This window comes from Gobius niger, assembly GCF_951799975.1.
Source record: "Gobius niger genome assembly, chromosome: 9".
In the NCBI taxonomy this organism is placed as follows: Eukaryota; Metazoa; Chordata; class Actinopteri; order Gobiiformes; family Gobiidae; genus Gobius; species Gobius niger.
The window spans coordinates 37,376,364-37,397,765 of NC_136860.1; the positions used below are offsets into that span (position 1 = coordinate 37,376,364).

At 38.5% G+C, this 21,402-nt stretch overlaps 1 protein-coding gene across 1 annotated transcript; it reads left to right on the forward strand.

Annotated features, from left to right (window-relative positions):
• Positions 1-1,892: 1,892 nt before the first annotated feature.
• LOC306967626 (abl interactor 2-like) lies at positions 1,893-16,640 on the forward strand (the record flags this gene model as incomplete). The annotated part of the gene is made up of 8 exons (XM_079562708.1): positions 1,893-1,933; positions 3,356-3,508; positions 4,869-4,981; positions 6,980-7,261; positions 12,199-12,414; positions 14,740-14,820; positions 16,230-16,391; positions 16,462-16,640. 8 exons carry the CDS (start codon positions 1,893-1,895, stop codon positions 16,635-16,637), a joined length of 1,224 nt encoding a protein of 407 aa, XP_079418834.1. The 3' UTR covers positions 16,638-16,640.
• Between the last annotated feature and the right edge of the window lie 4,762 nt (positions 16,641-21,402).

A 21,402-nucleotide genomic window follows, 5' to 3' on the forward strand; every position in this document is an offset into this window, starting at 1 on the left:
TTTCTTCTTTTCATTGTGTATTGTTAACCTCTTAACCCCCACCGTGACCAAGCAAACCTTCTTTACCCAAATCTAAAAGCTTCTTGACCTGAGAGCTCACAGCCTATAGGCCAGTGTAACGCCTCATTTGAAAGCTAAGGCCTTAGCACTTTCCTTGATTTTGTTGTCAACATGTTTCTCCTCACGTTTTTGTCGCTTTTTCATCATGTTTTTGTATTTTTTTGTCACATTTTTTATACATTTTTTTTAAGTTTTCGTCATAAAATTGACATAAAATTAACAAAAAAATAACAAAAAATTAACAAAAATTAACAAAAAGTTAAAAAAATGGAAAAAAAATGACAAAAAAAATAGACTAAAAGTTAACAAAAAAATGACAAAAAATGACAAAAAAATGACAAAAAAATGACAAAAAAATGACAAAAAATGGCCAAAAAAATGAAAAAAAAATGAAAAAAAATTAACAAAAAAATAAAAAAAAATGAAAAAAAAGGCAAAAAAAAGAAAAAAAATGAAGAAAAAAAAAATAAAATGGAAAAAAAATAGACAAAAAGTTAACAAAAAAATGACTAAAAATGACTAAAAAATGACTAAAAAATTAAAAAAAATGAAAAAAAAAAAGACAAAAAGTTAACAAAAACATGAAAAAAACATGAAAAAAAATTAACAAAAAATTGACAAAAAATTAACAAAAACATGACAAAAAAAATGACAAAAAATTGACAAATTGTATGTGTTATATGTTTCCATGTGTCTGGGTTGTGGACTCTGTGGGCTCCTGGGGGGGGAGTGTGTTATATGTTTCCATGTGATGGTCTGGGTTGTGGACTCTGTGGGCTCCTGGGGGGGAGTGTGTTATAAATGTAAACTGGCAGTCTCTCCTCTTCCTCTTTATCCCCCCCCCTCTCTCGTCATCATCTGTTCTGAGGCGTGTTGAACATGTAGGTCAGCGCCGCCGCCCACTCGGCGTCTCTGCCACATCTGCAGCTTCTGTCCCGTCGCCAAAAACACACCCTGTGTTTTATCCCCAGTGTTTCAGGCTGAAGGACGGGTCGTTTCAGATTCAGGAGAGTCGAAACACTCGCCCGACAGCAAAGACAGGCTGAACCCGAGCAAAGCATTTCATCATCACGATTTTAGTCAAAGTCATAGTTTTGCTGAATATAATTAGACTAAAACTATGAGTCAAATAAAACTAGGATAGGACTAAAAACATGAACTTCTCCTGAGCACAAACAACAACTTTCTGTTTGTTTTTTTGCCGGAGTCTCCCCGAGTCTGACGGGTCGGAGGCAGTTGAACAGCCATAACCAACACGGGACCCCCCAGTGTCTAAAACAATTGACTCTCAAGCTACTTCAGGGAAGAAAAACATAATCAAGTTAATTTGTATCTTAACAGTTTATTTTGAATCATTGAATGGATTTCACTGATTACAGGCTGGTTTACACTGAATAAGGTGCTAAAAACAGTAGCATTTTCCTTTTTGTTTCATCCTGAAATCATTTGAGGATATATGTCTAACAGCAAAACCAGTGCTGATTTGACCTTTCAGTTTTTCAGGGAAAAGGATCTGTTATGATGTTTAATGAGCGTGTTCTGGCATCCATCTCCTGTTCTTATCAAATCCACTGGAAACATGTCCCGCTTCTTAACCTTTTAATTCCCATTTGACAGAACTATAAACAAGTTCAGGACCCAAACCTTCTGCACTGACCTGTGTTGTTGTCACAAACATGACACAAAATGAATGTAAAACTGACGACAACTCATTTCAGACTGAATAAAGGACATTTTCATAATTACTTTAACTAGACTAACATTAAAAACAGCTGATCTTTCCTCACTGAGTGCTATTGGGCAGGATAACCAGGATAACCAGGATAACCAGGATGACCAGGATGACCGCTCTGCTGCAGCTTTCCTCCATAACGTGATGAGCATGAACACGTTCTCGTCCATCTGCTCGGCTCCTGTTCTCACCGGGAGCTGCTGAGCCGCCGGCTGCTCGGCCTCTTCTCGTTATTCCACATGAAACGACACGGTGTAAAAGTGGAACAGAAACCTGCACATGAGCCCGAGGCCGTGGGAACCCAGGGTGCTGAGGGCGCTGCAGCCCCCCCTGGTGGATAGTTTGTGAACTGCAGGCAATATTAACCCCTTAACTCCCACCTGAACCGAGCACATTTTCTCCAGCTTTACCCCAATCCAGAAGCTTCTGGGAAAAAGGTGTGAAAATAGCAACAAAACTGAGACGAAAACAATGATGGAAATGTGAAAAAAAAAGTGAGAAAACATTGACGAAAAAGTGACAGAAAATGTAAAAAAATTTGACCAAAAAAATGAGAAAAATTTGACGAAAAATTGAGGAAAAAATGGACGAAAAAGTGATAAGAATTTGACAAAAAAATGTGAATAAATTGATGAAAAAGTGACAAAAAATGTAAAAAAAAATGACGAAAAATTGACAAAAAATTGAGAAAAAATGAGAAAAATTTGACAAAAAAATTGTGAAAAATTATCTGACGCGAGGAAATGAGACGACTGCCCGACAAAAAAAGTGATGAAAAAAAATCTGCCGTGAGGAAAAAGATCCATTTAGTTTTGTAGGTCTTTCAAATGAGGCGTTACTCTGGCCTACAGGATTTGGGTAAAGCTGAACTGGAGAAAATGCTCTCGGTTCAGGCGGGAGTTAAGAGGTTAATAAATAGGATTTATGCACAGGAAAAGTATTTTGGGGGTAAATTCTGTCCCTCAGCGCCCCCTAACTAAAACATCTTCCCACGGCTCTGATTCTGATTTAGTTTCTAATGTTACTTTGACTAAAATGATGATGAAAAGCTTTATTTGAAGAGCCTGTACAAGCCTTTCAGTCGTGTTACTTTTGTTGATAGGCGGCCATTTTGAATACCGAAGTACAACTATGCAGTACTACAACATGTAACAATATCTCTCCTCAGGATGTAAAGGATCAACTGATATTTATTTACTCGTAATCATTGCTCAGGAACAGTAAGAACACGGCCCCAGAGCAAGTCAGTGTTTCAGATGTTAGCATGCTACCGGTTAGCATTTAGCTTCAACAGCTCAGCTCTGACCAGGAGACAGCCCTGAACCACAAACATCTGGCCTTGGCTACAGCATGTGTGAGGTCCGAGCTGGTGCTGTCGTGTTTCCCGTGTTCATACGTGTGAGACAAACGTGTGTTTACCGTGTTGAAGACAGTGACAGTTGGTTGATGACAGCTGCTAACCGGTAGCATGCTAGCGTCTTGAGCAGCTTAAACACTGACTCAGACTGAGACTCTGTTGACAAACTGTGTTGTCATTGGAAACGCATGTATACTCACACACAGGAAGAGCTCCCCCTACAGGACGCTGGAGCCGGTGCGCCCCCCGGTGGTGCCTAACGATTATCTGACCAGTCCCAGTAGAACCAACCCCAACGGCGGAGACCTGACCAGCCCGGTGCGAACGGCCACGCTGAGCCAGCGCCCGAGGACCAACAGGTACCGCCCGCCATCGCCCGCCACCGACCGCCATCGACCGCCACCGACCGCCATCGACCGCCATCGACCGCCATCGTACGACCGACCGCCATCGTACGACCGGCCGCCATCGACCGCCTTCGACCGCCTTCGACCACCATCGACCGCCGCCCTCTGCCGGAGACGCCTTGACCACTTTCACTCGCTTTTACTTTGTCCAACATTGTCATTAGTGATGATTTGCTTCTTTCATCTAAAGCATTTGTAAACAGAGGTGGGAAGAGCAGATTGTTCTTAGTAAAAGTCCTCGTCGCACTAACTGATTTCTCCAGAATCTAAAGAGCTCAGTCAGAGCTTTAAAATGAGCCTCCCACAGCTTCCTCTAAGGTCTAAAATAGGTGCACATTAAAAAAACACCAACGCGTTTGGACTCTAAGTCTTCATGAGCTCATGTCCTGATCAAGACTCAGAGGAGTCGAAATGCGTTGGCGTTTTTAAAAATAAAACTACCAAAGGAATACGGAGTAGCCTCGATCCTTCTTTATGTCAGACTCTCTGACCCACAGATCTCGATGAGCTCCTGTGATCGAGCGAGTGCTCACCACTTAGTCTTTATTTACACATTATATATTATTATATGGAAGTATGTTTAAACAAGAACAGTGAAATAGATTCTCCAAATTAGCCGCGTTTTGCTTTGTTGCACTTTTCACATTTTCTCTTGTCGTCACAGAAATGGTTTTCACTTCACACGCGTTAAATAAGACAAGGACCTGATGAAGCTCATTGAGGAAATGCCAAGAATAAACATGGGGAAATTCTCTGCATTTGACCCTTTGTCCTCGATGCCGCCGGGGCATTTTTAATGTTGGGGAAACTGGAGGAAACCTACGCAGACACGAGGAGAGACTGTAAACTCCACACAGAAACAAAAGCCATAAAGTTCCTTCAAAGACATTCAAACTGAAGCTCAAACCCACCTCTGTTTTTGCTTCTCCGGCTGAACATGGCGTCTCCTCTGGCTCTGGATCTTGAGATATCCACAAACATTCACCTTTTCAAACTTCCATTTGCTTCATCCAGCGATGCGGGTCCTCATGAAAACACTTCTCTTCATCACCGCTGGTCAAATATAACCTGCTTTTCTCATTTCAGCTTTGACGAACTAACTCTTTAAATCATTTCTGCAGCTCATGATCTCGTTCAAAGTGTCATGTTCTGTTTTAAAGACCTTTCATCAAAAACATGCTTTGTGTTTGATTCATGCATGTTTGAGTAAACCGCCTCTGAATCTGTTCTGTTTCCGTGTTTTGTTTTGTTGACACGTGTCCTTGTGATGGCGTGTTCCGTGTTTAACGGCGTGTTTGCGTGTGTGTTTCAGCGGCAGCAGCGTGGGCAGCGTGCCCAGCTCCGGGCGCAGCAGCCGAGAGAATAGCGGCAGCGGGTGTGTGCCCATGGCTGTGCCCACGCCCTCCCCGCCCTGCACTTTCCCAGGTAACACGCACTGCACACGCTTAAAGGGACACTTCACTTTCCCAGGTAACACGCACTGCACACGCTTAAAGGGACACTTCACTTTCCCAGGTAACACGCACTGCACACGCTTAAAGGGACACTTCACTTTCCCAGGTAACACGCACTGCACACGCTTAAAGGGACACTTCACTTTCCCAGGTAACACGCACTGCACACGCTTAAAGGAACACTTCACTTTCCCAGGTAACACGCACTGCACACGCTTAAAGGGACACTTCACTTTCCCAGGTAACACGCACTGCACACGCTTAAAGGGACACTTCACTTTCCCAGGTAACACGCACTGCACACGCTTAAAGGGACACTTCACTTTCCCAGGTAACACGTACTGCACACGCTTAAAGGGACAGTTCGGGATCTCAGTTCCTCGTTATCCAGAGTGCTGTTGATTCCTGGATTGATTGATTTTTAATTCCTGCAGTCTTTATAGTTGAAGAGTTTAGTGATGCTAGGCTAGTGCTAAGCTAGTGCTAGGCTAGTGCATGTCTATGGTAACTAGTAGCCTGCATAAACAAATGCAAAAATCTCCAGCAATCAACAACACTCTGGATAACGAGGAAATGAGGCCCTACATCAAAAATCCTGAACTATCCCTTTAATTATCCTGTGGTTTACGCCCGTTTAAGTCTCACGCACAAGAAATACACATTTTGGGGGAAAACACAAAGAAAATTCTGGTGTAAGTGTAAAATTTGGGGAAAATTTTGTGAAAAAATCGTTAAAAAAAAACAAAAACAAATAAAGGGAAAAGATTTGGAAAATATCTGAATTTTTTGGGAAAAAAATGTAAGAAGAAAAAAATGAAAAAAATAAAATAAAATAAACCTGGACAGTGTTTTTTCGCCCTTTTGTGGCTTAGTTTCTTTCTTGGTTGAAATAAATGGAAGGAAAAGGAATAAATTCACATTATTACTGTGTTTTATGATTCTATATGACAAATATTCTGGCATCAGTATCGAAAAAAGTGTCGTTAAAGTGTCATATAAGTGTCGTATAAACAAGGCCGTGGGAACCCAGGGTGCTGAGGGCGCTGCAGCCCCCCCTGGTGGATAGTTTGTGAACTGCAGGCGATATTAACCCCTTAACTCCCACCTGAACTGAGCACATTTTCTCCAGCTTTACCCCAATCCAAAAGCTTCTGGGGAAAAGGTGTGAAAATAGCAACAAAACTGAGACGAAAACAAGGATGAAAATGTGACAAAAGTGAGAAAAATTTGACGAAAAAGTGACAGAAAATTTACAAAAATTTGACGAAAAATTGAGGAAAAAATGGACGAAAATGTGATAAGAATTTGACAAAAAAATGAGAATAATTTGACAAAAAATTTACAAAAAAATGACAAAAATTGAGAAAAAATTGAAAAAAAATCGAGAAAAATTTGACAAAAAAGTGACAAAAAATTCACGAAAATTTGACAAAAAATGAGAAAAATTTAAAAAAAAATTGAGAATTTTTTTTGAAAAAATTGAGAAAAATTTGACAAAAAAGTGATAAGAATTTGACAAAAAAATTACAAAAAATGCTAAAAAATTGAGACAAATTTGACGAAAAATGACAAAAAAGTCATGAAAAAGTGACAAAAATGAGTCGACTGCCCGACAAAAAAGTGATGAAAAAAAATCTGCCGTGAGGAAAAAGATCCATTTAGTTTTGTAGGTCTTTCAGATGAGGCGTTACACTGGCCTACAGGATTTGGGTAAAGCTGAACTGGAGAAAATGCTCTCGGTTCAGGCGGGAGTTAAGAGGTTAATAAACAGGATTTATGCAGAGAAAGTATTTTGGGGGTAGATTTGTCCCTCAGCGCCCCCTAACTAACACATCCTCCCACAGCTCTGTGTATAAAACATATGTAACAGTCCCAGCCCTGGTCACTGCTCTTGTTCTATGTCCTGCATGTGAAAGCGTCCTCGCCCTCTGACCTCTGACCTCTGACCTCTGACCTCTGTCTCCTGAAGTCTCACCGAGTGCGGGGGGACACAGCTCGTCTCCCTCCACCGCCCCGAACTCCTCCCCCTCCCCGTCCGCCTCGTCCTCCTCCTCCACCACGACCCTGTCCAACCCCCCGGCGCCTCCAGCCCTCTGCGCCGCCGCCGCCGCCGCCCTCGCCCCTCACCCCGGCTCCCCCTCTCCATCCTGGGCACAGTCCGACCCCCAGCCCGCCCCGGACCGCTCCCCCCTGCTCTCCCCCGCCCCCCCGCCCACGCTCTCCTTCGTGTCCTCGCCGTCTCCCAGCGAAGGTGAGTGCTCGGAAAATATACTGAAGAGGAGCTGAGGCTCTTTGAATCACTGACATTAATCTCAGAGACCTTTTTCGTCATTTTTTCGTCATTTTTTAATCAATTTTTTGTCATATTTTTGTCATTTTTTGTATTTTTTTTGTCAAATTTTCATCAAATTTTTGTCATTTTTTTGTATTTTTTTTGTCATTTTTTCGTCATTTTTTCGTCCATTTTTTAATCAAATTTTTGTCATTTTTTTAAATATTTTTTTTCCGTCATTTTTTAATCAAATTTTTGTCATTTTTTTTTTCATTTTTTTGTCTTTTTTTTCGTCCATTTTTTATCAATTTTTTGTCACATTTTTGTCATTTTTTGTCATTTTTTAATCAATTTTATGTCATTTTTTTGTCATATTTTTTGTCATTGAGGAAATGTTTCTTGTTTTTGTCGGTTTTCACTCATTCAGACACTTTTCCTGATCGGACCGAGTTTGCTTTGCTTGTTTGAGGACATTTCAGACCAGTTCTAGGGTAAATCTCGCTTGAAATAAGAAAGTAAAATTGCCAATGAGAAAAGACCAATTTTCTTTCCCCGTTGGCAAAGAAAATGACCTGAAATAAGGACGAAATGTATCGAAACGAGTCAGAAACATCTCAGAACAAGTGAAATAATCCAGGACAAATGCCCAAGAACAACTTAACTTTTGGTCATTTTTTTGTATTTTTTTTTGTCAATTTTTTGTCCTTTTTTTTGTCAAATTTTCATCAAATTTTTGTCATTTTTTTGTCATTTTTTCGTCATTTTTTCGTCATTTTTTAATCAATTTTTTGTCATATTTTTGTATTTTTTTTGTCAAATTTTCATCAAATTTTTGTCATTTTTTTGTATTTTTTTGTCAGTTTTTCGTCATTTTTTCGTCATTTTTTAATCAAATTTTTGTCATTTTTTTTTCATTTTTTGTTTTGTTTTTTGTCATTTTTTCGTCCATTTTTTATCAATTTTTTGTCACATTTTTGTCATTTTTTTGTATTTTTTTTGTCATTTTTTGTCATTTTTTAATCAATTTTTTGTCATTTTTTTTTCATATTTTTGTCATTGAGGAAATGTTTCTTGTTTTGAGCGGTTTTCACTCATTTAGACACTTTTCCTGATCGGACCGAGTTTGCTTTGCTTGTTTGAGGACATTTCAGACCAGTTCTAGGGTAAATCTCGCTTGAAATAAGAAAGTCAAATTGCCAATGAGATGAGACCAATTTTCTTTCCCCATTGGCAAAGAAAATGACCTGAAATAAGGACGAAACGTATCGAAACGAGTCAGAAACATCTCAGAACAAGTGAAATAATCTGGGACAAATGCCCAACAACTTCTTAACTTTTGGTCATTTTTTTGTATTTTTTTTTGTCCTTTTTTTTGTCAAATTTTCATCAAATTTTTGTCATTTTTTTGTCATTTTTTGTATTTTTTTGTCAGTTTTTTGTCATTTTTTCGTCATTTTTTCGTCATTTTTTAATCAATTTTTTGTCATTTTTTGTTTTGTTTTTTGTCATTTTTTGTATTTTTTTTGTCAAAGTTTCATCAAATTTTTGTCATTTTTTTGTATTTTTTTTGTCAGTTTTTCGTCATTTTTTCGTCCATTTTTTAATCAAATTTTTGTCATTTTTTGTTTTGTTTTTTGTCATTTTTTCGTCCATTTTTTATCAATTTTTTGTCACATTTTTGTCATTTTTTAATCAATTTTATGTCATTTTTTTGTCATATTTTTTGTCATTGAGGAAATGTTTCTTGTTTTGAGCGGTTTTCACTCATTCAGACACTTTTCCTGATCGGACCGAGTTTGCTTTGCTTGTTTGAGGACATTTCAGACCAGTTCTAGGGTAAATCTCGCTTGAAATAAGAAAGTAAAATTGCCAATGAGATAAGACCAATTTTCTTTCCCCATTGGCAAAGAAAATGACCTGAAATAAGGACGAAAAGTATCGAAACGAGTCAGAAACATCTCAGAACAAGTGAAATAATCCAGGACAAATGACCAACAACTTCTTAACCAGTCAAAACAACTAACATGTGGATTATTGCGCTCAAACTGAGATGTTTATACTAGTGTAGTTAATTACTTTTTGCAGTGTAACATCCTGCAAACAAATCCAAGCAGAAACTGTCCAAAAACTCACAAGTTTAATGGATTTAAGAATGTTGAAGGGCTCCTATGGTCAAATATAACTCGACCTGTTAAGATGTTTTTGATTGAAATATCTTCTGATTTCAGTAAATATGACCTCCTAATGCTACAAATACAACAAATGACCATTTTCAGTTAATTACAAGCTTTAAAATGCATTGAAACGATGAGCTGCAGAATAATTTGGAACAGTGGATTTTGAGGTTTTTACTATATTTATTTTTGAAAAAAATCCTGTTTTCACTGCAGGTTTTTTCAGCCACTTTTAAATGATCCTCGACCAGTTAAAGACAAATTACGTTGACTCTCATTTGAGTTGACAATTCAGAAAATCTTCTGCATAATCCTTTGGAACGCGGTGTGGGCTGTGTTCACGATTAAAGTCATGCCGTGTTTTCAGTGAAAGCCTGGGGTCGACGCAACTCACACAGTTTTGGAAAGAAATGTCAGAATGTTGATCATTGTTTGGGAGTGACTGGATTCACAAACCTGCCACATTTGTCTTTGCATCATTTTGAATGTTGTCTCCACTCTTTGACGCCTTTATGAGACAGTCATGTGACCTTAGTTCATTTGTGCTGAGAGAGAGAAGAACAGAGTCTCAGAGCTGCGACGGAAAAAGCCCAGTCTCCTCCGGGTTTCAGCTGTGATCTCAGCGCCTCCAAAGTCATTTGATTGGACAACAACAACAACAACAACAACAACAACAACAACAACAACAACAACAACAACAACAACAACAACAACAACAACAACAACAACAACAACAACAACGATATTGACGATATTGGTCAAACTTAGGCTGTGTCCGAATGTCCACACTATTCCCTGGTGACTATATAGTGACTATATAGTGACTGTAGTGCGGGCCTGTGTAGTGAATGAGGGGTCAGGGACGAGGGTGGACATTCGGAAACAGCCTTAATGTGTTGATACAGACTCACAAACATGAGTAACATCCTTCAGAACCTAGTGTTTCATCATTGAGGTGCTTTGTTGTTAAGCGACACTTCAAGGAAAAACGCATATTTTGTCAAAATTGAGTTAAAAGCAGATTTGAACTTATTCTCCATCATTTAATTTGCAGTAACTACAAAACTGAGACAAAAACCAAGGAAAAACGGCGTAGCTCCGCCTCCTCCGTTTTTCCTCACCTTCTCATGGCACTCCTCTCAGGTTGCCGTGGCGATCAGGACTCCTCTCCAACAAACCCGGCTTCATCAGCTTTTCATCAGAAGTTCGAATGCTCAACAAAGCGATTATCTCTGCAGGCGACGGTGGAAACAAAACTGAACTGTCAGAGTAAAAACTACGTCTGCCACTTGCCACTCGCTGTTTGTAGCGACAGCCGCGGCTAACACGGGTCTGACCCAATGCCCGCTGGCTGCTCTGCTTTATGACCGTGACACTGGGGGCCGCCATTGCTGTAGTACCTCCATATCACCACTAGGCCCCCATTGAAAAGGGTTAGTGCGAGATGTTCTGCTCCGGAGGGACAGTCTGCTGTGAAAACGTGAGATATCATGACACAAATGAAGGTTAGGGCCAGGGAGATGTTTAACCTCTTAACTCCCGAGAGGAGCTTTTTCCTCACGTCATCACTTTTTTTTCCCAACATTTTCTTGTTGGGGATTCAACTCATTTATGTCACTTTTTTGTCATTTTTTCGTACATTTTTTGTCACTTTTTGAATCCATTTTTCGTCCTTTTTTTGTCACATTTTTTGTCATTTTTTCGTCATTTTTTCGTCATTTTTTCGTCATTTTTTCGTCATTTTTTCATCATTTTTTTTGTCATTTTTCGTCATTTTTTCGTCATTTTTGTCATTTTTTTTGTCATTTTTTCGTCATTTTTTCGTCATTTTTGTCATTTTTTTTGTCATTTTTTTTGTTATTTTTTCGTCATTTTTTCGTCATTTTTGTCATTTTTTTGTTATTTTTTCATCATTTTTTCGTCATTTTTTTGTTCTTTTTTCGTCATTTTTTTGTCACATTTTTGCCATTTTTTAAATATTTTTTTCGTCATTTTTTTTCACATTTTTTGTCATTTTTTTTTGTCATTTTTTTTTGTCATTTTTTTTTGTCATTTTTTCGTCATTTGTTCGTCATTTTTTGTCATTTTTTTGTTCTTTTTTCGTCATTTTTTGTTCTTTTTTTGTTATTTTTTCGTCATTTTTTGTCACATTTTTGCCATTTTTAAAATATTTTTTTGTCATTTTTTGTCATTTTTTCGTAATTTTTTCGTAATTTTTTCGTAATTTTTTGTCATTTTTTTGTCACATTTTTGAAATTTTTCGTCATTTTTTTGAAATTTTTTTGTCAATTATTTATCAATTTTTTGTCATTTTTTCATCAATTTTTCATCACTTTTTTGTCACATTTCCATCACTGTTTTCGTCTCAGTTTTGTCGCTATTTTCACACCTTTTTTCCAGAAGCTTTGGATTGGGGTAAAGCCAAACTGGAGACAATGTGCTCGGTTCAGGTGGGAGTTAAGGGGTTAAACCTTAAGGATTAGGATTATTTGTATTTTTAGACAAACCAACTCATAGATCTATACAAACTCACAGCAGACCGTCCCTCCGGAGCAGACGATCCAGCACTGACCATTAAAAAGCATGGGAGTTAGGAACATGCTTCATCAGAGCTGGGGAGGCGGAGTCTGTAAATCAGCCATGACTTCCCCCTCGAACCTAATGATGTTTGTTTTGTGATATAAGGTTAAATAAAAGCCTGGAAAGTGCCTGACGTTGTGGTTTTTCCCCGTTGTGTTTCAGGAGCGATCGTGCCTCAGTTCTTCAGCATGAACCGCCCTCAGCCGCGGCACCAGGCCCCTCAGGTGGGCGGGTCCCTGCCCTACCGCCGCCCGCCCTCCGTCACCGGGCAGCCCATCACGACGCCTCCCGGCAGGGCTAGCCCCTCCCCCACCGCCAGACAGCCAATCCCAGCCCAGAGCGCGGTCAACGGGGGGACGTACTACAACCACAGCCCAGGTGAGGAGGAGTCGGCCTGTTGCACAATGTGGCTACGCTAGTTCCTCTGAGCTGAAGCTGTGGGCGCTGGCACTTCCTGTTCGTGTTCATTAAGATGAGCTCAGACCAGGGAGTTCCTGTAGAAATATTTCCATAGAGACGTTTGTGTTTGTGAGGATCAGGGAGTTTGTCTTGAAGCTAATTTAACCTCTTAACTCCAGCCTGAACCGAGAGGAGCTTTTTTCCTCACGTCATCACATTTTTTTTTCATTTTTGTCACTTTTTTGTCATTTTTTGGTTCCTTTTTTTTTCCTTTTTTTTGTCAAATTTTTATCACATTTTTGTCACATTTTTTTTCTTTTTTTGTCATTTTTTTGTCAAATTTTTATCACATTTTTGTCAATTTTTTGTCATTTTCTGGTCATTTTTTGGTCATTTTTTGGTCATTTTTTGGTCATTTTTTTGTCATTTTTTGTCATTTTTTGTCATTTCTTTGTCATTTTTTTGTCATTTTTTTGTCAAATTTTTATCACATTTTTGTCAATTTTTTGTCATTTTCTGGTCATTTTTTGGTCATTTTTTGGTCATTTTTTGTCACTTTTTTGTCACTTTTTTGTCATTTTTTTGTCATTTTTTTGTCACATTGTTTTTCCTTTTTTTTGTCAAATTTTTATCACATTTTTGTCACATTTTTTTTCTTTTTTTTGTCATTTTTTGTCATTTTTTTGTCACATTTTTGTCACATTTTTGTCATTTTTTTGTCATTTTTTTGTCATTTTTTTGTCACATTGTTTTTCCTTTTTTTTGTCAAATTTTTATCACATTTTTGTCACATTTTTTTTCTTTTTTTTGTCATTTTTTGGTCATTTTTTTGTCATTTTTTCAATCAATCAATCAAATAAAATCAAATTTTATTTGTATAGCGCCCAACAAATTTTTATCACATTTTTGTCAATTTTTTGTCATTTTCTGGTCATTTTTTGGTCATTTTTTGGTCATTTTTTTGTCATTTTTTTGTCATTTTTTTGTCAAATTTTTATCACATTTTTGTCCATTTTTTTGTCATTTTCTGGTCATTTTTTTGTCATTTTTTTGTCATTTTTTGTCATTTTTTGTCACATTTTTTGGTCATTTTTTGGTCATTTTTTGGTCATTTTTTTTTCATTTTTTTGTCACTTTTTTGTCACTTTTATGTCACATTTTTGTCCTTTTTTTTTCTTTTTTTTGTCATTTTTTGGTCAATTTTTTGTCATGTTTTTGTCAAATTTTTGTCATTTTTTTTTCTTTTTTTGGTCATTTTTTTGTCATTTTTTTGTCATTTTTTTTTCTTTTTTTGGTCATTTTTTGTCATTTTTGTCATTTTTTTGTCATTTTTTTGTCATTTTTTGGTCATTTTTTTGTCATTTTTTGTCACATTTTTGTCACATTTTTGTCATTTTTTGGTCATTTTTTGGTCATTTTTTGGTCATTTTTTGTCATTTTTGTCATTTTTTTGTCACATTTTTTGGTCATTTTTTGGTCATTTTTTGTCATTTTTTTGTCATTTTTTTGTCACTTTTTTGTCACTTTTTTGTCACATTTTCTGTCACATTTTTGTCATTTTTTGTCATTTTTTGTCATTTTTTTGTCATTTTTTTGTCATTTTTTTGTCACATTTTTGTCATTTTTTTGTCACATTTTTGTCATTTTTTTGTCATTTTTTTGTCACATTTTTGTCATTTTTTTGTAATTTTTTTGTAATTTTTTTGTCACATTTTTGTCATTTTTTTGTCACATTTTTGTCATTTTTTTGTCACATTTTTGTCACATTTTTGTCATTTTTTTTGTCATTTTTTTGTCATTTTTTTGTCATTTTCTTGTGACATTTTTGTCACATTTTTGCCACATTTCCATCATTGTTTTCGTCGAGAAAATGTGCTCAGTTCAGGTGGAAGTTAAGGGGTTAATGCATTACACAACTTGAAATAGTGCCTTTATATATATTCTTTTATAGCATGTTAGCCTTTAGCTTCAAGACAAACTCTCGATCCTTCATGATCACAGGCGTCTTTGATCTGAACTTCATGATTTGAACACAGTAAATGATCGTCTACCGGGAACTCACCGCCCACAACATAATCTATAGAAAATATGATTATTATTGCAGGAAAAGAAAACAGACAGGAAGTCCAGGCGCTCACACCTTCAGGTCAGAGGAGCTAGCATAGCCGCACCGCGCAACAAGGCGATTATGAACCTCTGTGGAGTCCAAGTCTTTCTGTAGAACAAATGTCTCCTAAACGTCATGGTTTTCAGCATCTGAGCTCTTTCCTAACGGTTTGATTCTGAGTTTATTTCTGTCTCCAGCGTCTCCTCCTCCCCCGGCTCTGCTGCAGTTCACGCCTCAGCTCCCACTCATGGGCTTCGTCGCTCGCGTTCAGGAAACAAGTGAGTGCTTTTACCAACGCCAGGACATCCATCACTTCACAGATCAGTCCACAGACGGAGGCAGCGTTTATGTGTACGATTGTAAGAGTGATGCCTGTGGACCCACCACGACTCAGAGGAACTGGGACACACATGACCTACAGCAGATCATATATGTAGATATTTCTTCAACCTTCATAAGCATCAATCACGTGTTTGTTTTTGTATCTGTAATTTCTACTTTATTTGTTGTTTTTACTACATATTTGAGCTTCAGAATATGATCTGACTCTTACCTGCAGCAGAGTCTGAAGTTCTGTCTAAAGCAGAAGCTCCATGACTTCCTTCTTCACTTCTCAGTCTGTGACTGAAGAGCAATGAGGCCTCAGCCTTTTTACTGGAAACAAAGAGCTCAGTGTGTTTAGCCTCATGTTACTGTCACTGTGTCTGACCCAGTGTTCATTTTGACAACATATTTTATTTTAGTTTTAGTCGACTAAAATTGCAAGTAAATTTCAGACTAATTTAGTGGACTTTGCATTGATAATATTGATTCTAATCATGTTTAATGTTGTTCCTCTGCTTCATGTTTCTGCTCCACATGAACAAAGCTCAGAGCTGATCCTTTAAACATGATCTGAGGCTCTTTCAGACGCTCAATACAAGTTTGGATGATTTTAGTCTCTCCTTTTCATTTTTATTTAGTCTGATTTTAGTCGACTCAAATATCTGGACATTTTAGTCACAGTTTTAGTCTCATGAGAAACTTTTCATTTAGTTTTAGTCCAATTTTAGTCACAAAAATATCACTGGTTTGACCTAAAGTCTCTCTCTGAAGAAAGTCAACTCACATTTACACTGAGAGGGTTGGAAGGGCGCCCCCTTGTGCCCAACTGCCAGGAACATATTTGTATTCATTGTGGTCCCAGAGGGGGGGCTGTAGGGCTGGAGAGGGTCATGGTGGGTCATTGTGGTCCCAGAGGGGGGGCTGTAGGGCTGGAGAGGGTCATGGTGGGTCATTGTGGTCCCAGAGGGGGGGCTGTAGAGCTGGAGAGGGTCATGGTGGGTCATTGTGGTCCCAGAGGGGGGGCTGTAGAGCTGGAGAGGGTCATGGTGGGTCATTGTGGTCCCAGAGGGGGGGCTGTAGAGCTGGAGAGGGTCATGGTGGGTCATTGTGGTCCCAGAGGGGGGGCTGTAGAGCTGGAGAGGGTCATGGTGGGTCATTGTGGTCCCAGAGGGGGGGCTGTAGGGCTGGAGAGGGTCATGGTGGGTCATTGTGGTCCCAGAGGGGGGGCTGTAGAGCTGGAGAGGTTCATGATGGGTTCACACAGAACTGTTTCGACCTGTTTCCACGTTAATGGTGTGAACTGCTCCGGATAAGACACAAAGTTAACACTAAAAACACTGTATTTCTGATTCTTCCCTCCCAGTCTCAGATGGAGCTCCTCCCCCTCCGCCTCAGAGCCAATCAGAAGAGTCCCTGGTCTCTCCACAGCTCCCTCTGCTGGACAAACCCGAGCCAGAAACCGAGTACGCCGACCCCTACACGGAGGAGGAGCCGGCCTGGGCCCCGAGGACCTACCTGGAGAGAGGTACGGAGCCAGAGAACCCTGACCCGACTGAGCAGTGTGGGCTGATCTGTGTGTGTGTGTCGCCCCCTAGTGGTGGCCATCTACGACTACACGGCGGACAAGGAGGACGAGCTGTCGTTCCAGGAGGGGGCCATCATCTACGTCATCAAGAAGAACGAGGACGGGTGGTACGAGGGGGTCATGAACGCCACCACCGGACTCTTCCCCGGGAACTACGTGGAGTCCATCATGCACTACAACGACTGAGGGAGGGGGGCGAAGGAGAGGGCGAGGGAGGGAGAGGGGGCGAGGCGTTTCTCCTCAGGGTGTGAATCCTGTCAGGGTCACGTGTCCACGGGCGGCGGAGCAAAGGCTGGTCTGGGCTCATTCATAGGCTGCGTTCACGATATAACGTCACGTCGTGATTCCTGACGGAGCCTGGGGGGGTTAATGTGGGAGTCACAGCTTTGGAAAGAGTTTTGTTTTCCCTGATCGTTATGATTGGATTCACAAACTTACCAACATCTAACACATCATTGTGAATTTCGCCTCCACTTTTGGACGTGTTTATGAGACAGTGATGAGACTTGAACTTTGGGACAGTTTTTGTTTTAAATGAATCGGTCCGGCTAGGCTTGAAATATCAACCAGAAACCAACAGTCCAAAATTCAGCATTTTGACGGCTGCTATCGTTACCACAGTCACTTTTTCAGCACTTTTTTGTCATTTTTTAATTATTTTTTGGTCACTTTTTTTCATTACTTTTTCTGTCACTTTTTTGTCACTTTTTTGTCACTTTTTTGTCATATTTCATAATTTTTTCAGCTTTTTAAATTTTGGCTGTTTGGTCACTTTTTAATTATTTTTTAATAATTTTTTCCTCACTTTTTTTCATCACATTTTCGACTTTTTTATCATTTTTTTGTCACTTTTTTGACAGTTTTCTGACTTTTTTTCATTACTTTTTCATCATTTTTCATTTTTTTTTCCATGTTTTTCATTTTTGGCTGTTTTGTCACTTTTTAATTATTATTTTTAAATTATTTTTCCCTCACTACTTTTCCTCACTTTTTCATCATTTTTCATATTTTTTTAATTTTTGGCTGTTTTATTTTTAAAAAAATTTTAAATTATTTTTTTCATCACTTTTTTTTACTTTTTTCATAATTTTTTTATCCCTTTTTATCCATTTTTTTGCCACTTTTTCATCACTGTTTTGCCACTTTTACAACTTTTTTCATAATTTTTTGTCATTTTTCACAATTTTTTCATAATTTTCCAACTTTTTTTTCCATTCTTTTTTCATCACTTTTCGTTACCACAAAAACTTCAGCTGCACCAACTCCATTTGAAACTAAAGGCTGTTTACAAAGTTCCGACGTCCTGTGAACGCAGCCTGTTCCACTCATCAGCAAATCACATCAGATAATGATCCATCCTCAGAAAGTCAGATTTAAAGCCAGTTTGAATCACTTCTTAATGACTTTTAAGGCCCTGGTGTTACACGACTAAGCCCCGCCTCTGCTCCCAAAGCCTGGACACGCCCACAATCAAACATTCACAGCCATAAACAGTGAGGAGGGAGGAAGGGAGGAAGAGGCTGGTGCTTTCGGGCCCTCCTCACTGCTCAAAGTGCAATAAGTGAAACGTTTATGGAGAGCCTTAGATTATCACATGATCAGATCCACTTTTGTTTTGTCAAGGCTCTATTGTCCGATCTGGAAAAGTGCATGGTTTTATAGAGGCTGAAATATCTTATAATTGATCTTGTTTTATAATGACCTGTAATCCATAACCTCAGTGTTTTTGTGAGTCTCTGCTCGATGTCGTCTTCTGATCCGATCCTCTCGTGGGAGTGAGTTTGTGTCACATGTTCTTGGAGATCTTTTCTATTTGCTCTCAAGACCCGCTTTAAACTCTATCTATTTTTGTGTATTGTGTGGGCCTTTTTACAATGTTTATATTTATTTGGTGCCATTGAAATTGCTGTGTGTGTGTGTGTGTTCTTGTACTTATGACATTGTGAGGACCAGTTTGAGTTTTTGACCAACAGAGTGAGGACATTTTTGGAGAGTGTGGACGTTTTGGGTGGTCCTCACTCATTTGAAGGACTCTTTGTGGGTCAAGGTCTGGTTTTAGGGTTGGGGTTAGAATTGGGTCTAGATTATAGGGCTAGGTTTGGGATTAAGGTTAGGGTCTGGGTAAAGCATTATGTCTATGAGTGTCCTCACTAAGATAGAAGTACAAGATTGTATGTGTGTGCGTGTGTGTGTGTTCTTGTACTTATGACATTGTGAGGACCAGTTTGAGTTTTTAACCAACAGAGTGAGGACATTTTTGGAGAGTGAGGGCATAGAATAGAAAAGAAAAAACGTTATTGTCTACCCTGCACAAAGGCGGCAGAAATGTGCCTTTGGCTTCTCATACATTCTAATACATTTGTCCAGCAATGTACTTAATAAGTTCATTCTAAAGTCACTTCACTGCAGACACAGCAGCAGCAGGTACTTCATTAAAGGAAAGGAAAAAGGAACAGACATTAATACTTACAACTTATTCAGCTCCTTGATGGCACAAGGAAGTCTGTCTCTGCCCTGATGGAAGGAGCTCAAAGTCGTCATCTGTGATCTTAACACAGACACGACTGCTTTACTCTAATGCTGAGATAAACTGGTTTGTTCTTGGCCTGATATTTTACGCTTCTTCTTCTCTCATTTTGGGTGGTCCTCACTTATTCGAGGGTCAAGATGTGGTTTTAGGGTTAGAATTGGGTTAGGTTTAGGGTTCAGATTAAGGTTAGGGGGTTTAGGGTTCAGGGTTAGGGTCTGGATAATACATTATGTCTATGAGTGTCCTCACTAAGATAGAAGTACAAGATTATGTGTGTGTGCGTGTGTGTGTGTGTTCTTGTACTTATGACATTGTGAGGACCAGTTTGAGTTTTTGACCAACAGAGTGAGGACATTTTGGGTGGTTCTCACTTATTCGAGGGTCAAGATGTGGTTTTTTGGGTTAGAATTGGGTTAGGATTAGGGTTCAGATTAAGGTTAGGGGGTTTAGGGTTCATGGTTTAGGGTCTGGATAATACCTTATGTCTATGACTGTCCTCACTAAGATAGAAGTGTAAGATTGTGTGTGTGCGAGTGTGTGTTCACGTTGCCTAAAGAAACGACGGACCTAATTTTGTTGAAAAAAGTGTTATATTTATCAAGCTAAAAAGCACAAATGTATGAATCCGTGTTCAGAAATATGTTTGCAATAAATCTTCACGGTAGGAAGAAGAGCCATACTATTGCAGTGTGTCAGATGCCCTCCCGGCCTGGAGTAAAGTGCTGTTTGTTGATCTGCAGGTGTCGTGGTGCGTGGTGTGGTGATTATATCAGTATACTTGATATCTGCATTTGTGGATCTGGCTCTTAAAGGGACGCTGCTGACCTTTCTTTAGTATGATTTTGTTATAGTGAGTTTACGGGCGGCGGGGTCATTGTGAAAATATGGCTGATATTTTACCCAAAATGAAAGAAAATGCAAGATGAGTTTCCTTTAAATATAAATCAGTCAGATATGGATTGAAACATTTTGAATATCGCGAATGGCAGAAGCTTTTTAAAAGTCTGGCTCTTTTGTTTAAACCAATCAGCATCAAACCTGGCATTAACAAAGCTATCTTTAATGTTACACTATGTAACTATGTAAGATATTTGTGCGTATTTGACCTTGTAGTGACTCGGTGGCGTTACAGGTGCAGCTCGGCACCTTTGCTTTTCCTCACAGTGGCCTCGATGATGCTCCAGGATCTACTGTTCCTTTCAGCCCTTTATTTCATCACTTTTTCATCATTTTTTTTTCAATTTGTTGTCACTTTTTTGTCAGTTTTTCATCAGTTTTTGGTCATTTTTTTGACTGTTTTCATATTTTTTTTGGTCAATTTTCTGACTTTTTTTCATTACTATTTCTGTCACTTTTTTTTCACTTTTTCATCATTTTTCATTTTTTTTTCATCTTTTTCTTTTTTGGCTGTTTTGTCACTTTTTAATTATTTTTTAATAATTTTTTTCCTCACTTTTTCATCATTTTTTCGTCACTTTTTCCTCACTTTTTTTCCTCACTTTTTCGACTTTTTTCAACTTTTTTAATCACTTTTTTGTCCGTTTTTCATCAGTTTTTGGTCTTTTTTTTGACTGTTTTCATATTTTTTTGGGTCAATTTTCTGACTTTTTTTCATTACTTTTTTTTTCACTTTTTCATAATTTTTCATTATTTTTTCATCTTTTTCATTTTTGGCTGTTTTGTCACTTTTTAATTATTTTTGAATAATTTTTTTCTCACTTTTTTTCCTCACATTTTCGACTTTTCTCATCACTTTTTTCACCACTTTTTCATAATTTGTTTGTCACATTTTCATCACTTTTTCGACTGTTTTCCTCATTTTTTGGTAATTTTTCATTATTTTTTCATCACTTTTCGTTACCACAATAACTTCAGCTGCACCAGCTCCATTTGAAATTACCGGCTGTTTACAAAGTTCCGACGTCCTGTGAACGCAACCTTTTCCACTCATCAGCAAATCACATCAGATAATGATCCATCCTCAGAAAGTCAGATTTAAAGCCAGTTTGAATCACTTTTTAATGACTTTTACTTCATTTTGCTCCACGACTTAAGCCCCGCCTCTGCTCCCAAAGTCTGGACACGCCCACAATCAAACATTCACAGCCATAAATCTGTGTTTCTGACAAGTTTCTGGTTCGAATCCCTTAAACAATGGATCCTGGAGCGTCATAAAGGCCACTCAGTCACTAAAAGGACAAATACGCACGAATATTAAGATTTTCACATAAATATTTGCAAAGTGCACCTTTAAGTCACAAACATTTGTATATTTTTTGTCTATAATTGAGTTGAGCATCAAAAGTTTTGCGATACATGTTTCGATACGATTCACGGATCACAACAAAGAAGTATTGTGTATAATCCCAGCCCTAGTACTGAAGTAGAGTTTTTGAAGACGTGTACTTTACTCGAGTAGTA